At 37.0% G+C, this 10827-nt stretch overlaps 1 protein-coding gene across 1 annotated transcript in view; it reads right to left on the bottom strand.

Moving 5' to 3' along the window:
* The window catches only part of LOC141685979 (uncharacterized), a 53400-nt gene extending 42823 nt beyond the window's left edge, over window positions 1-10577 (bottom strand). The window contains exon 1 of the mRNA XM_074491049.1: window positions 9220-10577. Coding sequence (XP_074347150.1) covers window positions 9220-10577 — 1358 coding nt within the window. The remainder of the gene's footprint in view (window positions 1-9219) is intronic.
* Between the last annotated feature and the right edge of the window lie 250 nt (window positions 10578-10827).

A 10827-nucleotide genomic window follows, 5' to 3' on the forward strand; every position in this document is an offset into this window, starting at 1 on the left:
AAGCCAAATCTGAAATATTTTCATGTATTTGGATGCAAGTGTTTTGTTCTCAAGACTCATCCTGAACAGCTATCAAAGTTTGATCTAAAAGCTGATGAAGGAATCTTTGTTGGATATCCACTTTCCACAAAAGCCTTCAGAGTCTATAATTTGAGAACAAAAGTGGTCATGGAATCTATCAATGTCTCTTTTGATGACAAGAAGATCACTGGTCTTAAAGATTTCATTGACCATGATCAGCTGAGATTTGAAAATGAAGACTCATATTCTGAAACTGAAAATCCTGACAGTCTAAGTCTTGATACTGCAAACTCTGATGGATTAAACTCTGATGTTATTGAAACTGTGGTGACTACGTTAAAGGAAGATGCACCTATGCAGGGGGAGCATACTCAAGATCCTACCACATCTCAAGAAACATCCGAACATGCATCTGGCTCTTCAAGTTCTGACTCGTCAAGTTCTGACTCGTCAAGTTCTGATAAGCCAAGTTCTGATAGTGCTGAAAATCTAAATACTGAAGAATCCAACTCAGAGAGCATAGTTTCAGGGGGAGCATCAGAAAATGAAAATGAAGATAGCATGGATCATGGGGGAGCATCCAGTTCTAGAGAAAACCTTCCATCTGCAAGGAAGTGGACAAAATCACATACACCTGATTTGATAATTGGAAATCCTGATGCAGGTGTTAGAACTAGAACAGGTACTTCAAATGAGTGTCTTTACAATTCTTTTCTCTCTCAGACTGAGCCAAAGAAAGTGGAAGAAGCTCTTCAAGATGCTGATTGGGTGCAAGTAATGCAGGAAGAGTTGAATGAATTTGAAAGAAACAAAGTCTGGACCCTAGTACCAAGACCAAAGAATAGATCTGTTGTTGGTACAAAGTGGGTATTCAGAAACAAAACTGACAGTGATGGCATAATTACAAGGAATAAGGCAAGGCTGGTTGCAAAAGGATATTCTCAACAAGAGGGAATTGATTATGATGAAACATTTGCACCAGTTGCTAGGTTAGAAGCCATAAGGATATTTTTGGCTTATGCTGCTCACAAAAAGTTTACTGTCTTTCAAATGGATGTGAAAAGTGCTTTTCTCAATGAAGAATTGGAGGAAGAGGTATATGTTGAACAACCTCCAGGTTTTGTAGATACCAAACATCCAGACTATGTCTACAGACTTGACAAAGCACTTTATGGACTTAAGCAAGCTCCTAGAACATGGTATGAGACTTTAGCTCAGTTTCTTCTGGAAAGTGGATTCCACAGAGGGACAATAGACAAAACACTGTTCTACCTCAACCATGGAAAGGAATTACTTCTGGTCCAGATTTATGTTGATGATATCATTTTTGGATCTACAAATGACAAACTTTGCAAGAAGTTTGCCAAACTAATGCAGTCAAGATATCAGATGAGTATGATGGGGGAACTTAGCTATTTTCTGGGCCTTCAAGTCAAGCAGAATGAGGAAGGCACTTTTATTTGTCAAACCAAGTACACCAGAAACTTGCTAAAGAAATTTGGAATGCAAGATTGTTCAAGTGCATCCACTCCAATGGCCACTGCAACAAAACTGGATAAGGATACCGGTAAATCAGTAGATATTACTGACTACAGAGGTATGATTGGCTCTCTACTCTATCTAACTGCTAGTAGACCTGATATCATGTATGCTACCTGTCTTTGTGCAAGATTTCAAGCAGATCCAAGAGAACCTCACTTAACAGCTGTAAAAAGAATCTTTAAGTATCTTAAAGGAACAGCTGCTCTGGGATTATGGTATCCTAGAGAATCAGATTTTAAACTAATAGGTTACTCAGATGCAGATTTTGCAGGTTGCAAAATTGAAAGGAAAAGCACAAGTGGAAGCTGCCAATTTCTTGGAGGCAGATTGGTTTCTTGGTACAGCAAGAAACAAAAGTCAATTTCCACATCAACTGTAGAAGCAGAGTATATTGCTGCAGGAAGCTGTTGTGCACAGATTCTTTGGATGAAGAATCAGTTACTGGATTATGGGTTAACATATTTCAAAATCCCTATTTACTGTGATAATCAAAGTGCTATTGCTATGACAGGTAATCCAGTTCAATACTCAATGACAAAGCACATCAGCATCAGGTACCACTTCATCAGGGAACATGTGGATGAAGGTACAGTGGAATTGCATTTTGTTCCCACAGATCAACAATTGGCAGATATCTTTACAAAACCATTATGTGAAGCTACTTTTACAAGATTGGTAAATGAACTTGGAATGGTTTCAGGTTCTTTCTCTAAATCTGCTTAGACTTGTTCTATGAATCATACTTTATGCTCAGTATTTACGGAATTAATCTCATTATATATTCTGTGCTTAATTGATAAATGTCTTTAAGTACTGACTGTTGTCTGATATATGTTTCTAAACTATGATAAGTGATATGTTTGTTCTAGTACCTATTCATTCCTATGAGGATAACTGTGCTAGATACTGACCTAGTAGTCTTCAATAAACAAATGATTCCATGGAAGAAGTAATTATTTCAGTGGAAATCTTATGACACTAGCAAATTCTGATAACTGAGCTTAGTTAAGTTTACTTTGTATATCTTACTACTAAGTCACAAATTAGAATAATGCTACTCATCTGTTAAGTTCTGATACTAGTAAAACTGCTGAATGTACTAAGTGCTGATAAACCTCTCTTATCAAAAGAAAAAGCAAAAAGATCAAAGATTAAAATCAGGTACTCCTTTGAGATCTAGAGTAAAAATGTGGAAGGGACGACCCAAGTGCATTGCTGGTATTAAGTAAATATGCATCAGAAAAGCAAAATATTTTCTTGGTGACTTTTCACACTCTATGATTACTGGAGAAATACTCTGAAAATAGCATAAATTCTGATAAACAGTCGTGACTCACTTACACTGAGAAGCCACTGTAAAACAGAATTGCAAAAGATGCATAAAATTAGCACAAAACAGTTGAGATGGACTCTAGCATGAACTCATTCATCAGTAGGTTTCAGGACAATGACAGATCTTTAGCAATATTTTAGTTATGCCTTATTTCTAAGATGTACTGAAGTAAATCAGACTTTACTCTTTGTCTGTTTTTAGCTTAATGCACACACTAATCACTCCATCTGAATGATGAAAATTTCTGTGGTGGTCTATGTTATTTTAGATAAACAGTCATTGTGTCATTATTGCACAAATTCTGAGGACAAGTTCTAAGTTACACGTCCTGATGATTAAGTTCTGACGTCCATAACTCAGAACTTGTATGAGTATTTACTAAGATGGGCATTCCTTTTTCGAGTTAAGAAATTATGTTCTGATGACTGTTAAGTTCTGGTATAGGCCTAAGTTCTGATTTCTCAGTCTAATCCTTTACTTGGCTTATCTGTGAATAAAATTTGAAAACAGTCTCAGTTCGAACTCGAATATGTTGAAGTGGAAGAGTAATAGTCACTATGCTAAGGATTAATGGTATTTGTACTTAAACAGTCCACTGTTTCTTGTGTCTTGTGCGGTCTAGACCATGATTCCCCTTTCCAATGACTGTTATTCTTTTTCAAAGTCTAGGGAGACGAGGTAGAATTAATTCTACCTGTCAGCATTAAATATCTTTGCGTCTCTTGGCATTCTCTTGCCTATATAAGCAACCACTTCACATCAGTCTTTCCATCACATTCTTCTCACACACTTATCCTCCTTCTTCTATCAAAAACACAATGGTTCGATACAACATGTTTTTGAACAACCAAACCTTCACTATGGAGCTAAGTTGTGCCGAGTGGCAGCAGGAGTGGCATGTAACAGCCATTCATGAGGAGATCTGGGATTCTGTCCCACAGGAGGTGCTAACTCACCTTCTATTCTTCTATATGGATTACCATCGCCATCTGGAGCGATTGGAGGAGGAAAGGCGGGAAGCTATCCGTCAGCAAGAGCGAATCATACGACTCGCCATCTTGTTCGTCGAAGATAGGAAGAGGAAGATGACTTAATCTTGTCTTCTTCCTGTTCTTCTTCATCCTCAGCTTTGTCAGGCTTCTTAGCTAGGACTAAAGCTGTTGATGTTAGGATTAGGAGCTTAGGGAAAATCTTGTATAAGTATTGATGTAATTTCCATTTCATAAATGTATTGTCTTGATATATTAATGAAAATTGTTTTTACTTCAAGATTTTGTCTCTGAGTTATTTTATCTTGTGTTGATAAATCCTGATTGATATTCTGATGACCATATAACTTTTGTTTTATATTAAGTTCTGATTCATTTTCAGCACTTATATATCTAATTTATCTTGGTCATTTTCATGTGATGTATTTTCAGAATTTCAATGATGCAATGAAAAATAATTCAATCAGTGCTAACGGTTTAAATTTTGAATTAAAACTGTTTCTCTTGATAAATGGAACGGTTTTTCCTTGAAACTAGGCAACCGGGTAAGTAATGATTCCTGTTTTCTCGAGCCCAGTAACTGTCCGTTATTACTGCATGTCTGACAGGTGTCAAACGGTAATATTTTTGTTCAGAGTATAAGTACAACAGAGAGAAGATTTCTTTAATCTTTTATTTTCTTTATACTTTATCTCTCTCCTTACTTTTACTCTCCTACTCTTCTTTCTCACGTTGGTTTTTCATACAGACATTATCTCAAACACCTAACAAGCATCCTTGAAACTCAATATTTTTTTTTCACATGGCACCAAAGGATTTAATCATTGATGGAGCAAAGTTTGTTCCAAATAACTATGCTGCAATTCTTGATCATGCTGACGCTCCATCTGAATTGCACTTTGTGCAAGATCTTCTTGCACATAGTGAGGTTGGGTACGCCTTAACTCAGCCTGAATTATTTTCAAGTCAACAAGTTCTGAGGTTCTGGAGGACTGGAGTTTTTGATGATGGTGGTAACCGTGGAACTCCCAGTATTATCTTCCAAGTGGGTGATTCATCCTTTGTAGTCACTCCTGGTACAGTACGCAGGCTTTACATCTTCCAGAGGATTGTACTTTCTCAGTTCCAGAGGACTCAACCCTTCGGGAGTTAATGGCTGAATTGGGATATGAAAAGAGTCTGACGAAACTTGGACAGTTGAAATGGGCTAATATCAGAAGAGAATGGAGTTTCTTCTTTGATTGCATCACCAAAGCTTTTGGGAACAAATGTTCAAATTTTGATGCTATCCCAATTCTGAGTCAGCACATAGGGTATGCTATTATCCATCAAACTCATTTTGATTTTGCAATTGGAATAATTGGTTTTATTGGGGATAGGATGACAGAGGATCGAGATGTTGTTTATTTTGCTAGATTCTGTCAACTTATTTACACTTACTGTACTGATGAACCTCATTTAGTCAGCACTCAAACCCCACCTTTTAAGGTTGCAAAACGATACTTTAATGACCTGGTAAATGCTGATACTAAGAAGAAAGTGGTTAGACCATTACAGATTCCTAAGTCTGTGAAACAGATCCTGGTAAATGCTGATCCTGATACTTATAGATCTGTTTACTCTGATGTCCAACCACCTCCAACCACCCAAAATCCATCAACCTCAGTACCTACCTCTCATTCTACTCAACCTACCCTCAGAACTTATCTCAAATCCTATCTCTCCACTTCACAGACTGCTCAACCTTCTTCTTCAGCACCTACTGTGAAGCCTACATCCTCTAAGCCAAAGAGAACAAAGACTGTTCCTCAAACACCTCAAAAGAGGAGGAGAATTACTTTGAGAGATGAATCAGATTCTGAGGAACAGATTCCTTCTTCAGAACTTGTGGTGGTTGAAGCTGAGAAAGCAACTTCTCAGAAGGATTCTAAAATTGGGGGTTCTAGGTTTCTCAAGAGGCTTAGACGTATGATAGTTCCTGAAACTCCCAAGGAATCCAAATCAACAAGGAAGTACAAGAAACAGAGGGCACAAAGGCCAGTTTCAGATGATGAGGAGGAAGCAGCTATGGAAGGGGATCAGGAATCTCTGATCTCACAAGACAAGGAATTTGCTCCAGTCACTTCTTCTCCATCAACTCCATCTCAGGAAGCTGTATCTGACAAGGCTAACTCACCAACTGTGTCTCTTGTTGATCCAGGCACAAGTGCTGAAATTGATATTCAGAACCTAGTTGTGCCTACAATACTTTTCTTAGAAGCTCCAACAGCAAATAATCCTTCCACAACACCTGTTACTGATGCTGTTCAAACTCCAGAGTTATCAACAACACCTTCTCTGCATCAAGATGCTGATGATCAGATTTTAGGTGAGCATCAGGATATGGTTGTTGATCAGAACTTAGTATCAGATCAGCAATTAGAGGATGCTGAAGCCTCCATTGCTACTCACACTGTTGTCTTATCAGAAGATACTGATTCTTTAAGTTCTGATGCTGCAAATGTTGGAGATACTGGTGAAGCTGCTACAACTGTAGATGCTGATGAAGCAGGTCCTTCAGGATATACTCCTCCACCGACTCTTCCTAAGTCTGAACTGGTAAAGGAGTTTGTTATCAGGGATGCACCAGTGCCTTGGAGTGAAACTCCTGCAGGTCATGAGTGGACTAAGGAATGGAACTCAGTTTCATGTGTTCCAAATGCTTTACATCTTGCTGAGCACTTGACTAAAGCTGATGAAATGTTAAATTCTGATGATTTTAAAACCCAGCTTAGAGTCACTGCATTGAGTACTAAACATCTACAAGGTCTTCATTCCAATACTCATGCAGAGCTACACAAGATTCAGGAGAACTTTATCAAACAGGAACAAGTTTGGAAAATTGATAAGAAAAAGTTCTTTCAACCTACCATTGACAGGATTGCTTATATTGAGAAAACTCAAGAGAAACAACAAGCTCAGATTGATCAAATTCTGAAAAATCAAGCTTCTCAGCAATCGCAACTTACTGAAATCCAGACCTCAGTGGAACTACTTATCTCTCTTTTATTACCTGCTGATGCCAAAAAGGGGGAGAAGGTAATTAAGTCCAAATGCAAAACCAACAAGACACTGCAAGGAAAGGATGATGGAAAAGATGACCAAGGAAACTCTGGAATGGGTAGTGGTCATAGTCAAGGTAGAAGGTTTACATCAAGACAAGCTAGTCACCGAACAAGTTCTGATACTGGGAAAAGAATAAGTTCTGCTGCTGGTAAAAGGATAAGTTCTGATGAACTTCTAGATCTTGATGAGGAAATGTCAAGACAGTTATTTCTTCAAGAAAATCCAGGGATGGACTTGGAAAGTTTAAAGGAAGAAGAAGCCAGACTTAAATCAGAGAAAGTCACATCTAAATCTGAAGCTTCTGGTAAAAAGTTACTTCCAAAACCTAAAGGCATTGTGATCAAAGAAAGGACATATACTGAAGCAACATTAGCTAGATCACAACCACAGATAGATCCAAGATCCAAGGGTAAAGAAAAGGTTGGTGAACCTATCAAGGCTTATGTACCTCCTGAGGAAGAAGAAATTACTGATGGTAAAGATGATCTTGCTCTGACTTCAAGAAAAGTTCTTAAAACAACCTCTGACATGGCTCAAGTTGTTCAGAGTCAAGAAATTGTAAGTTCTGATATTCAGAAGAAGCAAGTAACCTCTGACAGAGCTCAAGTTAACTTGATATCAGAAAATAGATCAAAGACACTCCTACCAGGATTCACTAAAGCAAAACAGACTCAATCTTTGAAGACTACTGCAAGTGGTTTTGAAGCAAGAGTAGTTACTGGAAAGGAAGCTAGAGATAAAATTGGATTGGGAAGTGCTGATGAAAGAAGAGTACACAACACTACCAATGATCCAACTTCCTTGAGTGAACCAGGTATTGGAGCAACTCCTGAGAGATTGAATCAACTGGAATCTGTACAGATGGTTTACCATACCTACTTGAAAGAATACATCATGTTGTATTTCATGACAGATGGTAGGGTTTATCATATAAGACAAAATGCCATTCCTTTGAAGTATTTTGAAGAATTGGAGCATGTACTTTTCTTACTTCAAGTGGATGACAGAATAACAGAGACTGCTGCAAACTACTTAAAAGAACAGATTCAGAGACAGAAAAGGCTTTATTCTGTTAAGTCTGACAGCATATATGTTCCAAAGTACAGAGATCACAATGGTGATATTGTTGATATGAAGCCTAATACTGCACAGATCAGAACGTATCTTGGTATTAAGGGACTTGAATTCAATCTTGAGTCTGACAAAGCTTATGTCATAAGACTAGATCAGGAGTTGAGAAAAGCAAAGATTAATGATCTCAGAGCTGCAATCTTTCAAACTGGTAAAGATACTGCAGAGCTTAAAGGTGTTAAAAGGAGAATGATTGATGAACTAAGATATGCTAAGAAATGTTTGTTGAAGAACTATCTCAGAACAACTCCTGACATCAGAGAGATCAGAAAATGAAGAAGCCAAGTCGAAGATCTATAACTGCTTAAATTCTGATATTTATACAGATTGAAGTTGTTATCAGAAGTTGAAATTGGTAAAAACTTTAAGGACTGTAAGTTGTAGTTATCTAGTCTATTTCTTATGCATTTGTACTTAATGTTTTTGACATCATCAAATATCTATTAAACTTGTATATTTTGTTAATTTACAAGTTGGGGGAGATTGTTAGATATATTTGATAATGTCATGGCTAATGTGTTTTATGTTTAGCTTTCAGATCTTACGTGAACAGGATAAATCAGTACTTAACTATTGATCAGTACTTATACTGGAAGTCAGGACTTAAGGATATCAGTACTTATATTATCAGGAGATAATCATCAGAAGATAGATATCAGAACTTAAGTGCTGAAGGACAATCAGATAAGGACAGTAGCTGATTAAAGGAAAGAAGATCGAGATAAACATAAGAAGAGATATGCATGAAGAAGGAATTCCGTGAAGAATGGAATACTTGGAAGAAAAGATATCTGATTGATATATTTTAGGAAGCAGAATTATATTCCATATCAATTAGCGATTATCTTGTAACTGTGTAGTATATAAACACAGACATAAGTTTTACACTATAAGTGTTATCATTATTAGAAAAGATTATTCATTGTAACCCTAACAGCTCTCGTGATATTTGTTCATCACTGAGAGGTAACAGTTCCATACTGTAACAGAGTTTATTGTTTCAATAAAGTTTGTTTTATGTTACTTAAGTTCTTAAAGTTCGATTTAAGTGTACTATACAATGTATTCACCCCCTCTACAGTGTGTGTGTGACCTAACATATTACAAGAAACAGAAGCTGAAGAATGAACAACTGAAGAGAGAGAAACAGGATTTTGAAGAATGTATAATCCTCCATGAAAGCTACCAATCTCTTTGCTCCTCTTCAAGGAAAGGTCCTGAAGAGTACAAGTATCTTTAGTAAAAGAGATCCCATATTGAGCATTTTGAGTCAATTTTGGAATAGAAATCAGATTATACTGAAAACTGGGCACAAATAGCACATCAGTAAGAACAATAGAATTATGTAGTTCAACTACACCAACATAAGTGACTGAAGTAAGTTGACCATTGGGTAAGTGAAGTGTAGTATTAACAGCCTTTACTGATTTGAGAAGATTAAAGTGAGGTGTTATATGATCAGTGACACCAGAATCTAAAATCCACATGTCTGAACTAAATGTCACAGTGTTAAGAGCCGGGCAAGCAAAGTGCATTACAGTACCTGCCAATTGAGAAGTAGAAGGAGCAGACCACACATTGGAAGAACTAGCATGATGAGTAGTTGATGAGTTCAGCTCCTTGAAACTAGATTGAATCATGCTCAACAGCTGCTGATACTGAGTATTTGTAAAACCATCATTAGCAGTGGTAGATCCAAGATAATCCTTAGTACCAGTATTTGACTGCAAACCTGTAGACTCATTGATCATAGTATAAGCATGAGCACTCTTTGTAGTAGTTTGTTTCTGAGTTCTAGGCTTTGGTTTTGGCTTGCCATACATTCTGTGCCACTCAGGAAATCCATGAATACAGAAGCACTTATCTCTATTATGTCCAGTCATTTGACAAAAGTCACAATACAAAGTTGACTCTGAAACCTTAGCATTCACAATCTTGCTATTCTTGTTATTAGCAGATGGTCTTTGAAAAATCTGAGAAGTCTGATTTTTGACAGACATAGCCACACTATCAGGACCACTAGAAAACTTACACTCCCTCTGATTTTCTTCTTGAAGTAAAACACTATAAGCAGCACTTAAAGTAGGAGTAGGAACCATTAAGAGAAGATGACCTCGCACAACAGTATACTGATCACTTAATCCCATTAAAAACTGAGAAAGTTTAACATCATTCAAATACTTCTCAATTTTTATATTATTTTCACAGCTACATTTTCCACAGTTGCATCTAGGTACATCAGCCAATTCGTCCAACTCATCATTCAAGGTTCTAAACTTAGTAAAATAGGCAAATATATTCATATTACCCTGAGTTAGATAGGCTAATTCCTTTATGAGATTAAACAGTTTAGGTACATTTGTCTGTGAGAAACGCATAACTAGATCATCCCATATAGCCTTATTAGTGTTCATGTACATCACACTTTGTCGAATATCAGGAGAAATAGTATTCATTAACCAGGAGATAACAACATCATTACAACGATTTCAATGGATCAACAAAGGAGATGTGAGAGCAGGTTTAGCACATGATCCATCAATAAAACCTAGCTTTAGCTTTGATGAAAGAGCAATTTTCATAGAACGACTCCATTGACTATAATTCTGATCAGTCAATGTAACAGTGATGAGAATCATACCTGGATGATCTAATGGATGCAAGTAAAACTGATGATTAGCATCTATTATTGTACCAGATGTAGCA

Source organism: Apium graveolens, chromosome 9 (assembly GCF_009905375.1).
Source record: "Apium graveolens cultivar Ventura chromosome 9, ASM990537v1, whole genome shotgun sequence".
NCBI classification, from domain to species: domain Eukaryota; kingdom Viridiplantae; phylum Streptophyta; class Magnoliopsida; order Apiales; family Apiaceae; genus Apium; species Apium graveolens.